The sequence below is a fragment of the Akebia trifoliata genome, chromosome 9, assembly GCF_017979445.1.
Source record: "Akebia trifoliata isolate Shusen 1 chromosome 9, ASM1797944v1, whole genome shotgun sequence".
Classification (NCBI taxonomy): domain Eukaryota; kingdom Viridiplantae; phylum Streptophyta; class Magnoliopsida; order Ranunculales; family Lardizabalaceae; genus Akebia; species Akebia trifoliata.
The window spans coordinates 22,475,485-22,494,529 of record NC_141383.1 but is presented as its reverse complement, the minus strand read 5'-3'; the positions used below and the strand labels follow the sequence as shown (position 1 = coordinate 22,494,529).

Here is a 19,045-nt window from a genome sequence, read left to right as displayed (position 1 = left end):
CTGTTTTTTGGCTGGTAACATTCTCTTTTTCTTTTGATGGTAACATCACCTTAATTTTGATAACGCTTTCCAGGACTTGTAACCCAAGTTCCATTTGATTGAGAACTAAGTCGATCTGACAGCTTGCTGGAGTGCCGAGTCAGTGGTCCAATCAATGTGGTCAGATAGATGATCATGACCATCTATTCTTTCCGTGTACCTTTCTATAATATAATCATTCAAAAGAGCACAAAATACGAAAAGACTAATTGCAATACATTTCTTTCATGGATCTATGTGCAGATCTCATCCCTTAGGAAGGAAGGAAGGACCCCTACAAACAACAAAGCCTCCAAAGAAAGCCACCATGAAGGGACAAATGGACTTCAGTTCCTTTATGTAACCTGAGACCGACTTTTGTATTGTATTGTATCAAATTATGAACCATTCATATTGCCCAAAGGTGTCAAAAGATAGAAGCTAAAGTAGGGGAATTTACGAAAAAGGTACATAAACCTTATCCCGAACCCCTACCACCACATTTTTTTTTTCTTTTTTTATCAAAGATATACAACAATTTCTCATGATTTAAGCAAAATCTACCAACAACATATAATATAAAAATAAAAATAAAAATAAAAACAATTCCCATGCATTATAAGCTGAAAACCGTAAGTAGCAATGCTAAAAGTTGTGGTATATATACAATCTTGTAGTGGAACTTAGCAGGTCCACACACCACCAAAGGAAGAAAATAGTCTTTCCATTAGATTCTATTTTCTATATAAAATTTCAAATTTTAGAGTTGCAAATGTTTTAAAAAAAAAAAAAAGTTTTTTAAAGATGGGTGGAGTCTCCACAGCATACCAAGAACCAAGCAGTGAAGTATCTGTTCCTTGTAGACTAACACTGTACATATAGTAGTACCCACCATGAAGAAAGCTACTAACTATATATTATATTATATTATATTATATTATATATAGTCTATGTTCTGAAACCACAAGCCATAAAGAGCTTGAGATGAAAAACTCCAGCTGAAGTTGCAACAGTGTCTGAACTAACAGAAACACTACTTGGGGCCGATGTCCTTGAGAGCACAGATCTGCTCCTCTCCCATGGCAGACATCACAGTCACGACTAGATCCTTCCCCTCTCCAAAACCATCTTTGATCTAAACATTATATCAAAGAGAATAACATCAAACAGTTCAGTATTAGATTACAAGGCAAATAAATTATCACGCTTGCAGAGAAAAGGCTAAACTTTCAGAAGATGCCACAAATAACATAAGTACAGAATGAAAAAAAAAAAGATTATTTTGTTGTTTGGCTTCCATAAGATGTGCACATAAACTACTTTCTCAAGCCAAATTTTTGGAAGCATATTTCGACCAATCACCCACAGCCACATAGCCCCAAATCATTCTAGGAAAGTCCTGATAACCCCAAGCCCCTTGCTAACTTAATCATTCTAGGAAAATCCTGACCCCAAACACCTTACTTTTGGAGAGGACAAGACCAAACACCATCTCAAAGCTATAGCAATACTCTAAGAAATCTAAGCTGGATGGGAGAAGCATCTACAAAATTTGGTATTTAGTTGGTGAATTGGAGGTGAGAACCTATTAGGATATCTTCATTGACCAAAGAACCAAACACATGCCCCCCCTTCCACATTCCTATTAACCTATCTAACTATTTATTCAACAGGTATAGAAGATTTCCATCTTAGACATCTTGAACTCTTGAAACCCATTCGACACAACATGAAGTCTTAAAAAATCCAGTTCATGTAATCATAAGCTTTTCCATGCTTTCACTAGCAATAAGGATTCCCCCTAAAGATATGAACTAAAAATCCTTGTTAATTTATAGTTATCTATATGCATTGGTTTGGGTGTGAAAATCATCCAGTGCAAATAGTCTCTAATTCCAAACTCTTCAAGATATTTCCATCACATCCTACAAGTAAAAAGTAGAAGAAAATTGACAATAACATGAAGATATGAAGCAATAAATAAGGAATTATAAACAAAACATATGAAACCCCAAAAAAGAGAGAAATGCATAACAGCATACAATTGGTCGGTAGTTATACGTATGCAAAAAAGAAAAATTAGTGTTTCTTACATAAAACTAATTAACAAAATTTTATCACAAAAACTATGCAGTACATTCAATAATAGAAGCATAGCACACATTTTAAAGTATAAGATCATTCAAAAATAAGAAAATCAGATTAAGAAAAGCTTCCAAGGATTTAAATATTTACTTATTGGTCAAGTGGGTGAAGTAAGGTTTTGCACCCGTGGCTGTAGTCGACCTAATATTTAATTTCACCAAAACGGATGTGACAATATCAAAATGACTACAATACACAGGTAGACTATACAAATATCTGAACCAGACCAGTAAAGAAAAAGAAATGAGCCAATGATACTTATTAGTTCGAAGCAAGGCTACTCAACCAACCTGAGTAAGCAAGTTGTCGTCAGTTGGGAGCCTCAGATCATCCTTGGTGTTTCCATTTTCCGTCAGCAAACTCACCTGGAGCATCAATCATATTATCAAATAAACATTGATGTAAAATGAGTAAGGCAACATAGAAAGAACACAACTGCACTTACAAATCCATCCTCAGATATATCAATCAGCTGGTAATCAGTACGATTAACATGGGGAACCTGTGATGCAAGCACAAACATATGTTAATGTTCTGAAATGATACAAATGCATCATAATGGGAGAATATTACAAGAAATGCTACAAAAGGGGGTTCTAACATCGCAGTTATGTGAGGAGGGCACAATATCTTCAAGCTTTTTGGAGTTGAAGATGTCAATTGCGACAAAGTGACATTTGGCATGACCATGCTTGCCAGTCTTGGATGTTGAAACCTCCACCACCTATATCAGAAAACACAAGGCTAAGATTATAATAAGAACTCCTTACAATTGTAAATTACAAGGGAAAAAAAATTGAAGCCCCCTTTCTCAATACATCAAAAACAGTAACAGAAAAATACGAGAACACTAAAACAAAAAAAAGAGAAAGGACTCGGTTTGAAACAGAATCAATACCACTCCAATACCGATCTGAAAATTTTTAAACATGTACCCAATCCGATCTGAACAAATGCCTTATTTTCAATTTATCAATGTTCGAAAATTTTAGAAAATATATAATCATAAAATTTAAAAAAAAAAAAAAATCTACTTATCCAACAACAAATATAGAGGGAAACCAAAAAGACTAAAATGTTTTATCTATATATATTTATATGAAATTAAGAATAACAAAAAAACATTAGAAATATATTTGGATCGGATTTTTTTCGAAGCAGATTGGGGTACATCCAGATCCGATTTTTCATGGTTTTTCGGATCAGATTGCTTCAGACATCGGGTATATTTCAGATCATTGCCAACCCTAGACAGGAGCACCATTTCTCAACATTTCAAATACAGCCAAGAACACCTAAATTTTGGGCTTTGCCATGCTTACTCAAACAAAGTAGCTAAACCACCATCCCAAATCTACTAGTGCAAGAACACGTATTACATGATTACTAATGTCAGTAAATTGATTAAATGATTCTCATTACGAATTCTTCTTATACTCAAGGATGGAACTAAACCATCAAGCCAAAGACATCCCACAAATGCATTTCATGTAAACAAAATCTCCAAAAATTAGTCTCTGCAAACCGAGTGAGTAGATGAAACATCACATAAAAGAGGGGGAAAAAATAAATAAACAATAGAAGATGCATAATGAAGAGTCCACAAACAAATAATGCACAGAAAATAGTCTATTAAATCTTACACCCAAAAAGAACTAGTTGAGAAAGATAATATGTAGCCAAAAAATGCATATTAATCAAGAAACATCTCCAAATACTAACAACACAAAGCACACAATCATAATCAGAGGCGGATTATTTTCAAAGTCTATGGATTAGTGAGCTATTGCGACAGATTTTAGTGGTGAACAAAAAAAATCTGCCACTTTTACCCCCACATGGGCAAAATCCTGGCTCCATCCCTGATCATAATAATAATAATAATGAAATCAAGATATTAAATACAAATTTCATCAAAAGCCAACGTATACAGACTCAGAAACCAAAACACAGGAGTAGATGACGCGTCAAACACACAGATACATAACCCTAGAAAACTAACAAAACCGGATCCTTAACTATAAAAGATCCAGAAAACTCGACGATTTGAAGAGACACTCTTAGTACACCAAATAATAGGATTTAAATTATAAAAAGTTAATCTAAATGTTAGAAAATCGATCAAACCAAAGCGACGAGAAATGGAAATTCAGATTAAAGATATAAAAAACCTCTAAAAAGAGTACAAATCTTCAGGCTAAACAGTATCACTACGTACAATAACAAAAAAAAATGCGGTTCGAAGTTAGCATCTTCGTAGATCCAAACCAATTCGCTACAACAATAGAATCAAAATAACTAAAAAAGAAACAAAATCAAGAACGATAGACAATAACAGAGACGTATGAGAAGCAGATTAAATCCATGAAACCCTACGAAATCAACACAAAACATAGTCATCAGTTACATATGAACCAAAAATATCAAATCCACAGAACATCAAGGATCAAAACTGAGACAGAGAAGTTCAGATCTAACACAAGAAACAAAAATCGCAAAGCAAACCTTGCAAGCTCGTCCTTTGATCACGATGTATCCGTTCTTGCGGATCGTTCCAGCCTGCTGAGGATAGGTCTTCGAAGCTCCCGCATCGGCCTTCGACTCGAAGTGGTGTTCTTCATCCGACATGATTGAAAGCTTCGAAGTTGCAGAGAGGGGGATACAGAGAGAGTCGCAGAGCTCGAGAACTCTCACCTTTTCTTTTTTTTTTTCTACAAATAAGGCTACGAAGCAGGAGCAGGACTTAGAAGACAAGGGAGGAGGGGCTAGGTTTCCAAGAAACTTCGGTGTACAGAATTTGTTACGTACGGATCATTTTCAGCCGTTCGATCAGATCAAGTAAACAATTTTTTGCGATCTAGGATGATGAAAACTCGCACGTGGGCTGCTAGGGTTTACCGTACATATCGATTAGGGACATTTCCGGCAAATCATTAAAGATTGATAGCAGAGAATATTTATCGTGGCGAATTATCTAATCTACACGTGGCTCTAGGGCCCACAGGTGGCCATGGTGGTGGATAAGGCGAATCCATAGTGCGGATTTGTCCAAAGTTTTGGGCGAAATTTGACTCACAACGAGTTAGGTTTTCAAAAGAAAATATTTATTCAAAAAATTCAATTTCTCTCTCTTCAAAATTTATATTTCCGAATGATATTTTCATCTTGATTGGTGTATAATCCATAAATTTGTTTTCAATCCTTCTTAAATTAGTTCTTAATTTAAAATTTTAAGATAACTATCAATGTATAATTGGTTTTTTGCAAAACCTAATATAGAATAACAATATTCACTAACAAATATAAAATTATTACTTACAGTAATATAAAGATTTTTTTTTAATAATATCTTTGATTTGAAACATTATTGCCTTTTAAGACAAACAACTGTATATCCAAGAGAAATATAATAATTACTCTAGACATACCCTTTAAAATCTCAAGAACTAAAGGAGGTTTTTGGGAAAGAAAAATCAAGAATTTTATTTTTTTAAATTTGTTATAAGTCGTTGAAGGTGGGTGACCTTAAGAGGTTAACAAAATTCTTACCCCATAGGCCCAAGAGGATAAAGAAGATGGATTTTGTGGGAAAATCCAGGCTTTTTGGCAAGATGTTTTGGCACGAGGGCATTTTAGACATTTTCCTATATCGTGGAAGACCAAAATCAAGGGGTACGTAATCAGTTTGAAACTCATTTGGTTTCTCTAATTTTCCTCAAAACCTAGATGGGTACCTCAAAATTAACTCTCCACCAATCCATCATGAAGCAATAATCAACTCAAGCAAATATAGGAATCACAGATACTCAAATGCTTGATTCTAGCAACCAAGAAGCATAGAAATACCTTAAACTGATAAAACTAATAAACCAAACAGCAACTATTACAAGCCTAACCGAACCAGATTGCTTTTCATCTGGTCCTGTGTTACCCGGTACAAGCCCAAGAGTGTTTCAGTTAAATCTACTGGATAACTCACACAAGTTAATAAAGACAGACTTACAAGTGTTTTAATAACTAAAATGACAATTAGATAGTATTAACTAACAAAAACCGGATCATGTTACATTAATTAAGAGATCACGAAATGTTTGATCTTACAGCTGTGCAGTTACCCTGTCAGTTCCATTTATCAATCTGTCTCCTTTCTCAGTAGTTGCACAATAATTACGTTCGATATCATATTTGCTGAGGCGTTAAGACACTTGAACGACACTCCACAAAAAGAATCCATTTGACAAAATGGCAGACCCGTGTGCTTTGTGAGCTCTAACCTCAGTAAGAAAGGCAATGTAACTTCATGGTGAATGTTAGAGTGACTGAAAATTGAAAAATCACAATAGAGAGCCAGTAAATGATTTCACGAGGAACTTTAACAACATGGTTTCTATGGGTTCCGGCACCTTGAATTGTGGATCCATAATGTTGAGCCTGCAAAACAATTTAATTCAATGGTCAAGTTGCTATACACTGAGTCGTCAAAATAAGCAACTAATGAATAGAGCTGCTTCATATCATCTATATATTAGTCCACATCACCACCTTCATTGCCAACTTCATCACACAAAGACCTCTCCTACTTGAAACGTCCACTTGAAGATGATCCCACATCGTTCTCATCCATTTCGTATACGAAGATTTGAGGAGGTCCTTCGCTGTGAAAAAAATGAATTTCACTTTCATGCTATAGCTATTCAACCCTTTCTTGTATATAAAGTGTTGTTCATGCCAATTAAACCACAAAAGGACATATAATCCTAGGAAGTATCCACTAAGAAATAAAAAACGTAACACTAAACCTTCCAATGTGGGTAATGATAAACCTCAAACTGATGTTATTTACGTTGATTTAGTCTTTACATTCATGGCTAGAAGCCATGTATCGTACCATTGCTTTGTCGTTAAGTTTAGCTGCAAGTTTCCTTTTAAAGTTTGAAGCCATTAAACTTATTTATTAATAATTATTCCTAAAGCTTTTTTCTGTTCCAATATGTAGCATCAAAAAGCTTACATATACACGAAAAGATCGCTTGGATTTATCCATGATTTATTCCTCATCTCAAAAATCCCGTTTCTTAGTTCCAATTGATTGATTTTCCCATTTTGTCTCATTTTCGTCATATAATCTTCTGCTTTGTTAAGACTCAAATCCTCACGTGTTACTTTATTTTCAACAATTCATAAAGGATCCTAGCACATCATGTCACAAGCCAACTCTCCAAATACTACCTTTATAAGTAAAACATGATAATTGCAAACCCAAAATTTTAAAAACATGCAACATCATAATTCCCACCAAGTGATGATCATATAAAATGAAATAGAGTTAGAGAAGTAATAACTAACCTTTCATTTGCTTCTTTGTATGTATAGCTTGATGCAATAGCCAAAATTTGTCCCCCTTGATTATAAGATAAGGACGATACACTGTTGGTGTACCTAGGAAACTAAAGATGGAAGCAGATTAGAATCATCATCGTTGTCATCATCATCATTGAAACCTTACCCACCATTCGGGAGGCTAGACTGATTAGTAAAAGGTAATGTTGACCTAATCAGTAATAATAAATGGGAAATACTGGCATCGGGATGGAAGAAGCCATCTTCCCAGAATCTTCTATATGTGTGGCACACATGCAAGGCATTAGTGACCTACCATTGAATGATTTGGTTACATATCCAGAATGTGTGCCACCTGTACCAATGGATAATACAGTTAATTCCCATTTTCTGGTCCTGACCTAAGTATTTCCCTGGGACAAATTGAAAGATGCTTAATGCTGAAGGATAAATTCTAAAACAGAGTTATAAGGGAAGTCAATCAAAGAAAAAGAAGTTAAGTGTGATGTGGTTTGAAAAGGCATGTCAGTTTAAATAAACAATAAAATTGGTGAGGTAAAACAAGAAAAATAAAATGTTAATAATGTGTTTTGTCTAGTCTTAGAGTTAGTGATCAAGCCCCTATCATCTACCGTATTCAATCCGCGGATGACATAATTGTGATGGTAGATGCTTCTGAAGATCAACTTAAAATTTTACAATATATAATTTCTTTGAGGCATTTTCGGTTTTGCCATATTAATTTAGTTAAGAGTCATCTGGGAATAATGGATAATATGTGGGATTTTCCTTGGGTGACAAATTGGGAAACTCTTTTCGTCATATCTTGGATTACATTTGGGAGGCCATAAAGATCAAAGGATACATACCATTGAGAGGTTAGAAAGAAAACTGGCCATGATGAGAATGGTATAAACATCCAAAGGGGAAGGCCACTCAATTAAAAGTGTTTTACCTAGCTTGCTAGATACTTTATGTCCATCTTTTCCATCCCGTTGAGTGATACAAAGAGGTTTGAGAAAAGAGTCAAGCATTTTTTTCAGGGGATATAGATAATTTTTAAATTCCATATAGTGGATAAGCAAAAAAAAAAATGATATTCCCAAAAACTAGGGTGGATTGTTATCAAATAATTTAAAGCGACAAACATGGCTTTTTCACGATATTTATGTATATATAAAATAAAACACAACTGAGTTGGTATAGTAGTGAGACACAAACCTTTGTGTGGGACCCAATTTAACCACTTTATTGCCTTTTCTCTTTATCCCCTTAACTTTATTATATTTCCTCTTTTACCCATTTTAACCTATTTTATTGGTTTTTCATCTTTTACCCCTTTAACTTTAAAATTCTTTAATGATGGCCTTCCAACTTTATTTTTTTCACTTTTATACCCTTAACCCTCCCATCAAGCTATAGTTTTGTGAGACTCACTTTACTTCTTTTACACTTCATAACCCTATAACTTAACTATATTTTATCTTTTACCACTTTAACCCATTTTATTGTTTTTTATCTTTTACCCCTTTAACCTTAAAAATTTTCAATAATACCTCAAACCCACTAATTTTGTGTCGTGTTCACGGGTTGTGTTAAAATTGTCACCACCTACTCCAATTTTATTTTTTCTTTTACCCTTTTAACCTGATAGAGGATGCCCATGTTGTGTTGTAGGCACAGGTGAATTCTAGTATATAATAAAACACAACTACAGGGTCCACTTTTGTGGGAGACAAACTTCCACTAACTAGGATAAATATTCCATCTAACTACAATTTTTGTGAGACTCACTTTATTGCCTTTCCTCTTCAGTCACTTTATTGTTTTTCATCTTTTACCCCTTAACCTCAAAAAATTTTAACAATCCCCCATAACTTCTTTTTTTTCCGCTTTTACTCCCTTAATCCCAAAGAGAATGGCACAGGCGAACTCTAGTCTATATAATAAAACACAAATATAGGACCCACTTTTGTGGGGGACAAACTTCTGTCCAATTAGGATAAACATCCCATCCAGTTACAATTTTTATAGGGTCCATTAGTAGCCTTTCCTATTCACCCCCTCTAACTTTACTATATTTTCTCTTTTACTCCTTTAACCCACTTTATTATTTTTCATCTTTTACCCCTTAACCTCCAAAATTTTTAATAGTACCCCATAACTTTCTCTTTTTTTACCCCCTTAATCCCAAAGAGGAACCATGTGCCCTAGGCACGGGCGAACTCTATAACACGTGTATCCACTAGTCTACAGTTTTGTGAGAGACAAATGTCCCATCCAACCATTGTGCGGGCCTCACTTTATTGTTTCCTTATTCATCCCTTCTACTTTGTCTTCCTCTTCAACCCCCCCCCCCCCCTTTTTTCTCCCTCCCTTGTTTTAATAATACCTCTCTAACTACTATTTTTCTTGAGTATGATTAATTACTGACATAGTGAATCACTATTTGTGTGTTTAACAATAGCTAAAAGAAAATGTCATGACCTTATAGACCTCTTTGTCATGTGAGTGACACATTGAATACATGTCCCTATTAGAACTGAAAGATAGAGGAAACAAAATACCTGAAATAGCCTCTTCTTACTTTGAGCGTCCCATATAATAGCATATCCCTCATCGTCCCCAGTAGCAAAGGCACCATAGCGACTAAATCAACCAAGCCTATCAACACAAGTTGACCTAATCTACAATAATAAGCCACAAGTTTGTGAAAAAGAAAAGAAAACATACCTTGGATTAAATGCAATGTCATTCACCGCAACAAGATGATGTCTCCCATCCTTTGATTTTGGAAGACACCGGAAAAGACATCTGAAATAAATCATGTATAAATATAGAATGGATATCACTGTCATTACAACATGAGCTCAGACTAAACATATAGTAGGACTTCCAATGGTCTTCAAGTGGAAAATAACATACACATGTGTCAGATGTTGGGCAAAATTAATGAAAATTACCAAGAATTGACATCCAAACAATGAAGCTTAGTAAATGTTTTAGTAACCATACCCAGATGGTTAAATAGGAAACCAAAGGTAGACCCCTTGGGATGATCTAGCAATGGCATAGTGGCATATGTAGACCAGCCATTTAATGGATTCTATTTATGAGATCTTGTATAAAAAAAAATCAAGCTGATAGTAAACATACATCCTGTATCTTTTTTTTTATAGGTAAAGGGTCGTAGTTAGCAAGGTGAAGTTGGGTTCTAGGGGGTTAGGACGTTTGGAACAACACTCAGCACTCCATCCTGTACAACTTTTATGGACTATTCCTCGCATTTTTTGAGACATCCAAAGGAATGCAAACGGTTGGATGCTTAAAGTCATTCACTTGGTTGAAATTTTCATAGGGGAGGCGGGTTTAGTCCCACCCACATGCGTTACATGTCCACGACAATTTATATTACCATCCCTTGAAAACTATCCGTGGGGCCTAATTTCAATGGTACCTTTTAGAACAATCCTCTTTTGGCTTTACTTTGACACTAGGCCCAATAAAATGGAGAAAAGGAAAATAAACACCAGGACTTTATACGGGCAAATGGAAGGAGGTTCCATTCCAAAGTTTCAGGCAAACTTATAATACAGAGATTTAAACTTGGACCACCAAGAACAGATAACTAACCGCATTTCATTTGCATCGGATGGATTGAGAAACTCCACTGCAACTCGACCATCGATTGATCCAAGCGCATATCCTTCATGAAGACAAAACAGACGTAAAACATACTCAAAGAACTTCCATGGAGATATATTAAAAGAACTTTGATATTGTTATAACAGAGAATCAAATAACAGGTCTGGAAACCAAAATTCATTGAACCATCTAGAAAACCATCATGCCACCAATCAGAATTTACAAATAGCGGGAGGTAGCAAAAATTCTAATCAAAGAATATTCAATCCAAAGGGCATTTTGTGTCTAAAAGAGAAAACTCATAGCATGCATCAATGACAGAATTTGCATGAAAGGGTATGAACTATAAAACGAAATAAATGTGGAATCCGCAAATTGGCAAAACAAAAGGAACATTAAGTGTTTGAAAGGTGCCATCAAACTAATGAAACTACATCCTTGATGCTCGCCATTTGCGAAATACATTTATATGATGAATAGAAGAAGAGCCCAAAAGGAGATCTTTAGTAGGGAAACAAGGATAAGTTTATCCAAGAAAAATTGAAAAACAATAAAAATAATTATAACACCTTTGCAATTAGGAGATGAGCGAACACATCCTATTCGATAGTCCATGCATGATTCTTTTGTTTGAATTGGTCCTTCCAAGTTACGCAAGTCATACATATATATGGACGTCTCAATGGCAACAATCACATAAAGCCCACAGAGTGACATGGACTCCACCTCTCCACCCACAACTTTTGAGCGCCCAACACCATTTACCATACGCATATCCCATGACATTATTTTTTTGTCCAGACCAGCACTAATTGCTTGACCTGCAAAAAAGTCAATACGTAATAATTGTGCAATAAATGAAAATATAACAGCAGTGTGCAGCATGAAAGTATACAACATAACTTTTAGCTTAGCGAGTTTCACATATGTGACACCAACTAAGTTTCAAAAGAAGTGTTTACAGATATTCTTATTAATTTTCTAGGCATTATTTAATGTTATATAATTGTATATATGGGTGGATTATATTAAAAAAGAAGTCATGTAGGCAGAGGAACCTGAAACTACATAAAACTTTTAAGACGCAAATAAAGTCTGTTATAAACTCATTTGTTATTTATCACAGTATGAATACAAATATGTAAACCATATGGGTAATATTCAATCAGCAGGAACAGCAAGGAATAATCATCGGATTTTGGAAAATGTCACAACGTTGGTGAACCAGTAACTTACAGGTCTCCTCAGAATATTCAACACATGTTGCCAAATCGTCATGGTTTCCAACTGTAGTATAGATTCCTGAATCGAAGTCATGCCTAAAACATGTACAGACCCAAATAAATCACCAAATAGTCTGATTATTATCAACTTATAACCTCATTGAACAATTATAGACAAACAAGGAGAACACAACATGGTTTCAAATCTCGTCCGAGACCGAGATTACCCGCCCGAGTCATCTTGGCATCGTCCATGAACAAGACGGATGTCTCAAATCTCAATTGTGCAGAATCTTGCAAGATAAATGAGATGAAAATCTCGTTCGATTCAGTAAGACTCGGCTGAGTCAACTGGGATTTTGTATATTTTTTTAATTAAAATAAAATTTTGAATTTAATTACATATTATCTAATAAAATTTGATTTGATGACAAAACATCTTCTAATCTACCTTATTTTATAAAAACAAAATTATAATTATTTTCATATAAACATATATGAATAAATAATAGTAAACTGAGTCAGATGGTTTATCTTGTTCGTACGAGTTGAGTCCATGAACGAGACGTCAAACAGAGATTTGAAACCATGGATAAGCCTACAAATTCATACAAGTAGTCTGAAAATCCTCCATTAGTCTCCATTTCTTAAGATTCTAATATATTTCAATCTGGAAAAAAAATATATAGAAAGGAGAATGGGTAATCAACAACAAACCTTCTAACGCAACAATCAGAGGCGACGCTGAAGGCTGAAGATTCATCCTGAAAACAACAATTGAGAAGTGACGCGTCCATGGAAGCTTCTAACCTAAGTACAGAACTATCGACATCATATAATCGAAGAGTCTGCAAATGAAAACTCCATGATTAGCTATAGTTCGAGAAACAACAAGAAACGCCACGAAAGGTGAAATTGTAGATAGAGAGACTAATTACAGAGTCCCAGGATGAGATAAGGAGATTGTTTGATTGAGGAGCAAATCTGATTCTAGAAATGGCGTCTCTGATTGGGGGTTTGATCTTCAAACAAGTTTCCTTCATTTCGGGATTCGAATGAGTGAATTTAGTGAATTATAACGAAATCAAATGAGATTTTGATACTGGCTTTGCTGAATTTGAACTCAAATTCGAGGGAAATTGAGCTCGAACTTGACCTGATGTGCCCTAGAGTACAAATTCCCGCCTGGAAATAAAGTCAAACCAGAGTGCGATTTTAGTGAATATCTGAGATGCCCCTCTATTTTGAAACTAATGACATGTCCCTTTGCCTCGTTCTTTATCCTTAAACTACTGTAAAAATGACCTAAATACCCTTATCTTCAACATGAAACTAAAATCCCTTAATTTTGAAAATTTCTAAAAAAAATTTGAATAATTTAGTAAGGGAAAATTTTTTGAAGCCTTACTAAATGTCGTTTTGCTCGATGGACTCTAGATTTCATTAAAAAATTTAGATACAATTTTATTTTTTTTCAAAAAAAAATAAAATAAAATTTGAATTTGATCCAAATTTTTGAAAATGGACGATTACCAAACTTCCACCTAACTCCAAAATTTTAAAATTAAAATTCAAAGATGAAAAATAATTTTTTTGAATTTTTTTCAAAGTTCATAGAATTTTATCCTCTACAATCCTGACATCATATCATGTTTTTAGATGCTACAAGGTGAACCCAAGGACCCTTTGTATGGGTGAAATCCTTACTAACTTATTAAGGCTAGTCCAACAAAAACCAACTCACTTGATAAGGGGATAAACATAATCTTGGATTGTGAGGAAGGTAAAATTGATGATTGATCCATCACCAATTTCATGGCGGATATTATTAACACATCTTAATTTTTATTATTCAAATAATTTATCTTCAATCTTTTGGGTAAATTATATATGTGGGATACATAATTTTTTAATATAAAAAAAGTACGGATTTTTTTAAGGGAGTTAAGTAAGGTTGGAAACAATGGACTGAAAATAAGGTTGAATAGATTTAAAGTCATTTATTATATAGGTTGAAGAACTTGAAAAATGATATAATTTTGAGAAGAAAAAACAAGTGTTATTTGTTAGAGTATGAAGATGAGGGTCTTTAGGTCATTTTACATTTGTGTAAAAGAGAAGACTGAGGTCAAAAATTGGAGTTTCTCAAATAATTGTTCACCAAAACGTGAAAGGGATGGGTGGGTAATTTGATAGATAAATTAGTGGGTCAAGATTGGGTTTGACTAGGGTTGTACATTCGGATTCGGTTCGGGTACATACAAAATCAGAACCGACTCCTATAAGCTCGGGTAAAGATCAGTTACGGGTTCGATTTGGATATGGATATGGGTCTGTTTAATATAGGTAAATAATTTTGAAACTTTGAAATGAGGTAGTTGCAATTTATATTGATGTAGAGAGAGCTCATGATGAGTCATGAGTGTATGTATATAGAGAGATGATATAATAACTACAAAGTACAGAGTAATGGTGGGTGTCTTTATTGTGAGGCAGCTGGGATGGTAAAAAAAATTGATTTTTTTTTAAATTTCAGTTAAGGTTTAGGTTCGGGTAGAAATCAATTTGAGTTCGGGTTGGTCCAATTTCAAGGAACTAAGACCAAAACTTAACTGAATCAAATTCGGTTTCGATTCAGATAGGTTTCGGTCCATGATTTTGATTCGAGTTTTGGGCAGGCTACGGATTTTTTGAGCAAAACTTGGTTCGACCAATATTTTTAAAATTGAATCGACGTGATTTAATGGGGTCTCCAAAGAGAGAAAAATTGCCACCACAATGCATCATAGAAAGAGCAACCCAGCAACCTAAACAGTCACCTTGAAGATCTCCACTGCCCCATGGATAGGGGATGGCTCCTTAGCTTTCGCGATGTTCAGCTCATTGAGTTGCTCCTTAAAAAGGCATCAGTATTCCTTGGGTGTCATCCTCGAGGATGTTCACTCTTGTTCAGGACTCTGTGGTCACTTTCTATGTTGCCCGTGCGTTTGCCTAATTGTGACATACCATCTATTATCTCCATTAAGATGGACAATCTTGCATCAAGTAATTTCATATAATCCTTCACAATATGTGTAGCTGCATTACTCTTTAACTTCCTCGACATTGTTTAAGCATTTTCAACTATGGGTATTGCACCGACATGTTTTAGGAAGATACATGGACATTTTTTTAATATTAATTAGGGAAAGAAATACAACAAATGAGTGGTCAAGGTGACCCACCAACCAACAAACTAAGCAATTGAAAGATTATAAATACTATCTCACCGAATCAAAATATCCTCGAAGAACACCCTTTTGAACTCTTTGAAGACTTTGCACCAATAGAATAACAGACCAAGAATCGAAAGAACCAACTCTTGATTTGATTACATTATTCCTTCAAGAGGTCTAGCATTTCTATCTTTCCAAATGCCCTGCAAGATACACGGACATTTCATGTTCTGATAAACACCAAACCACACAATCACTTCATCTGCCACTTATAAAAAATAAATAAAAAAAGGGAGAGTGCAGAGTGCTCCTGTACAAGCAAAAAGGTCAATAATACATGTAATGCCATGCCAACAACCATACAATCAGATTAGAAGTACACGATTCAAAGCAAGTAAAACCTCCATCATCTTACAACAAACTTAGAATATATACACCTAATGGTTCAAACCCATCAGACAGTTCTCATCTTATAGCCTAGACCTGGTGTTGTTCTTTATGTTTTTCCACATGAGAAAAAAAAAACAACATAGCAATTACTGATTTTTCTCATTGGGAAGGAAGAAATCAAACTTGACATCAACACAGCCAGAGTTTTCCCCTGTATCTTTGTACTCAATATTTGTTATGGCCCCATACTCTTCATACTCTTGATATTCAGGCCTCACCCGCCGAACAGGCACCGTGATGGAGTACACAGTCCCAAGATCTGGATCAGTAGACACACTGAGTTGGACTTTATCTTGCGAGTCTATCTCCACAAAATCAGATAGAGAACGTACAATGTTGCTCACGATTTTCCTCTTTGCCTCGTCACTTACTGCACATCGATCGGAGAAGAGTATCATCTTCAGGCGTTGCTTGGCAATATTCGCGTTTGAGCTCCTTCTCACTGCTGGTGGTGGGAATAGAATTTTCCATGCTAAGTTTAAACGTTCGAAGAAGCTCATGTTAATGGCACTTAGTAGAAAGCCTTCTGTTTCTTGATTTATGGGTTTGGAGGAGAGATTGTTGTCCCCAGTGATCCCAAAAGAACGAAGACAATGGAATTGCATGTTATTGCCTTCAAGTTGTAGGTGGGGCCATTTGTGTGTTGTTTCGAAGATATTAGATCTTCTGGTAAGGAAATCACTAAATCCTACCTGCAAGATGGCATAAAATTCGAAAAAGATGAGTCCAGAAGTCGCAATCGGATCTGACAATTTGTAAATAATGTTGATAGTAGACTGCCCTATAATTTCCTGATAAAACTAGAGAGCTGCTATTGGCACCCCAACTATTACTTATTACACCCCAATTAAAGATTAAAACACACCATTCAAACATTACAAAGGTTTGGTTCAAATTATATCTCAACATTACAAAACATTATTCAAACACTTTCGGTAGTTGTTTACAATCATGATTAGGCTCATAAAATCTTAAACCAAAAAAGTACAAATCTAGCAAGAAGATTCTATTGGCGCCCCAACTTTTACTTATTCTCAACCATTTAGTTATTTTCTTTATTACTATACCCATCTTATAGAGCATACCACAGCGAACTTCACATCATTGGTTCAGATTGAGGACGGTCTGAAGATGGGTTTGATTTTTGATTGGTCAGCCAATCAGCAGGGAACTTCGTCTAGTGGTATAGGACAGAAGAAGATAGTGAATGGAATGAAGAGGAAAGAGTATGGCCAAGTGAATTATGTTCAGCCGGCTCAGGCACCATTCTACCTGGCACAACCGGCCGCACCTAGAGCATTTATGATTTTTCAAGCACAGCACACACTGAGGGTATATCAAGCTCAGCAATAGTTCCAAGCACAAGCACCACCTCAACAGCAGTACCAACAACAGTATAACAACCAAACAAAATATTTTGATAGGTAAAAAAGGTTAGTAGTTAGTATGGTGTAATTAGGTTCCATGGGGTTGAACCTAGGATGTGGGACAACATTCCACAACGTCTTACCAACTTAACTAAGTTGGCACTTCCACTGCCACAAAATCATCAAAAAAAATTTCCAGAAAATTAGGAAAAATTGAATGAAAAGGGTTGCCGAATTAATTCACCAAATTAATCAGTGATTCATGGAATTAATCAGCAATTCTCCAAATTAATCGTTGAATAAAACCCTAACTCCGTAATGCACCCATTTTATTGCTTAAAAAATTCATTTCATATAGATTTTTTCCCGAATTTTCGGAATCTCTTACATTGAGCAAAGCTTGACTAGCTATTATGTGGTGGGTAGTCAGATATCTTCAAGTACTCAAAAGCTTATTGATTCAGGCACAACTTGCAAAATTTTCCAAGATGGTTTGAAAGCCAGACATCTTCAAGCACCCATGTAGAAGTGATCATTACCCATTATGAGAATTTGTGAAAAACAGATAAGTGCCCTAAAAAACAAAACCTTACAAGAACAACACTTCAATTGGGGGGTATAGTTTGGTGTAATTTTAAGCTCAATGGATGTCTTAGTTTGGCAGGATAGAAAGGGAACAAATACATCCTATATAGATAGTGCAAAGAAGATGAAATTGGTTTTTAATGGAGATTCTTACAAAATTCTTGAAGAAATATTCGACAAGTAGAACCTCAGATATAAGCTAAAACAAGTTAATTCTTAAAAAACACAACTTTTACCAACCCAAATCATCTATTTTTTTTTGGAAGGTAACCCAAATCGTCAAATTAAACAAAACCCAGATGAGAAATCGACAATTATCTGGCTAAGATGCCTTTTATACTCGAATATCATGCTCTTCAGTTTAAATGGAAACAAAAAATTCATGAAAATAGATGAACATTTCGATTAAGGAACAAAAGATCTAACCTTTGAAACTGCAGGGAAGCGTCGAATGGGGTGTGCAGAATTAGAAGCTAAAGTTGCAGAAACCCTCAAATTTCCAGAAATCGCCATTTTATTCCTCTTTTGCGAACTCAGTCAACGCTTCTCATCTACTCTATCACTCTCTATTTTGTTTATAGCTCAAGAAACTGAGTACTGTACTGCCTTTCAGACCTTAATGATAGAGAACTTGAGAACTGAGAAATGTACCAGGTGAGCCCCTGGGGGTGAAGGATGTTATAGTAATTACAGATCTAAACAGGGGTACCTCATTAACATACAAGATGATAATCGGGTTCTTTTCCTAATATGGTTAATTTAGTAAATCCCCTGAAAAATTGGTAATATTAGGATTACCCCTGAAAAATTGCAAGATTTGGTTATATCCCCTTGACTGAAAGTCAAATTCCATTTTTAAACTAGATTTTATTAGAGGACTTTTAGGAAAAAAAAAAACTTTCGTAGGTTTATGGCAATGGCAAAAGAGTCCCCCTAGCCTTATTAAGGATTTCACCCTTATTAAGGATCCTTGGGCTCACCTCTTGGTATCTAAAAACATGATTTGATGCTTTAACGTTTTATAGGACAAAATTATATAAATTTTTTCAGAAAAAAA

At 35.0% G+C, this 19,045-nt stretch overlaps 3 protein-coding genes across 4 annotated transcripts; all 3 read right to left on the bottom strand.

The window, feature by feature from the left end:
- Window positions 1–603: 603 nt before the first annotated feature.
- Window positions 604–4,886, bottom strand: LOC147394722 (eukaryotic translation initiation factor 5A-2). Its single transcript, XM_086453194.1, has 5 exons — window positions 4,669–4,886; window positions 2,765–2,887; window positions 2,609–2,665; window positions 2,454–2,528; window positions 604–1,153 (listed from the first exon to the last, which is right to left on the bottom strand). The coding sequence occupies exons 1-5, from the start codon at window positions 4,789–4,791 to the stop codon at window positions 1,052–1,054; spliced, it is 480 nt and encodes a 159-aa protein (XP_086309320.1). The 5' UTR covers window positions 4,792–4,886; the 3' UTR covers window positions 604–1,051.
- Window positions 4,887–6,006: 1,120 nt separating this feature from the next.
- Window positions 6,007–13,604, bottom strand: LOC147394721 (Transducin/WD40 repeat-like superfamily protein). Of its 2 annotated transcripts, XM_086454627.1 has the most exons (10): window positions 13,310–13,604; window positions 13,089–13,219; window positions 12,385–12,467; window positions 11,718–11,969; window positions 11,137–11,209; window positions 10,237–10,317; window positions 10,071–10,152; window positions 7,510–7,610; window positions 6,706–6,818; window positions 6,007–6,594 (listed from the first exon to the last, which is right to left on the bottom strand). In XM_086454627.1, exons 1-9 carry the CDS (start codon window positions 13,412–13,414, stop codon window positions 6,740–6,742), a joined length of 987 nt encoding a protein of 328 aa, XP_086310753.1. In that variant the 5' UTR covers window positions 13,415–13,604; the 3' UTR covers window positions 6,007–6,594; window positions 6,706–6,739. The 2 variants fall into 2 exon arrangements, with proteins under 2 accessions (XP_086310753.1, XP_086310752.1); XM_086454626.1 differs by lacking the exon at window positions 6,706–6,818.
- Window positions 13,605–15,899: 2,295 nt separating this feature from the next.
- LOC147394720 (cell division topological specificity factor homolog, chloroplastic-like) lies at window positions 15,900–18,680 on the bottom strand. The gene is made up of 2 exons (XM_086454722.1): window positions 18,415–18,680; window positions 15,900–16,728 (listed from the first exon to the last, which is right to left on the bottom strand). Exons 1-2 carry the CDS (start codon window positions 18,499–18,501, stop codon window positions 16,123–16,125), a joined length of 693 nt encoding a protein of 230 aa, XP_086310848.1. The 5' UTR covers window positions 18,502–18,680; the 3' UTR covers window positions 15,900–16,122.
- Window positions 18,681–19,045: the final 365 nt, after the last annotated feature.

What these genes read in the sequence shown, in the direction of transcription:
- LOC147394722 (XM_086453194.1), bottom strand. Translation starts at nt 4,791, where the DNA reads ATGTCGGATGAAGAACACCACTTCGAGTCGAAGGCCGATGCGGGAGCT. An exon ending in TCAAAGGACGAGCTTGCAAG is followed by an intron (nt 2,888 to 4,668) that starts GTTTGCTTTGCG and finishes TTTCTGATATAG; the next exon opens with GTGGTGGAGGTTTCAACATC. An exon ending in ACGACAACTTGCTTACTCAG is followed by an intron (nt 1,154 to 2,453) that starts GTTGGTTGAGTA and finishes TATAATGTTTAG; the next exon opens with ATCAAAGATGGTTTTGGAGA.
- LOC147394721 (XM_086454626.1), bottom strand. Translation starts at nt 13,414, where the DNA reads ATGAAGGAAACTTGTTTGAAGATCAAACCCCCAATCAGAGACGCCATT. An exon ending in GACATTGCATTTAATCCAAG is followed by an intron (nt 10,153 to 10,236) that starts GTATGTTTTCTT and finishes TGGTTGATTTAG; the next exon opens with TCGCTATGGTGCCTTTGCTA. An exon ending in GTAAGAAGAGGCTATTTCAG is followed by an intron (nt 7,611 to 10,070) that starts GTATTTTGTTTC and finishes TTCCATCTTTAG; the next exon opens with TTTCCTAGGTACACCAACAG.
- LOC147394720 (XM_086454722.1), bottom strand. Translation starts at nt 18,501, where the DNA reads ATGGCGATTTCTGGAAATTTGAGGGTTTCTGCAACTTTAGCTTCTAAT. An exon ending in GCTTCCCTGCAGTTTCAAAG is followed by an intron (nt 16,729 to 18,414) that starts GTTAGATCTTTT and finishes GCCATCTTGCAG; the next exon opens with GTAGGATTTAGTGATTTCCT.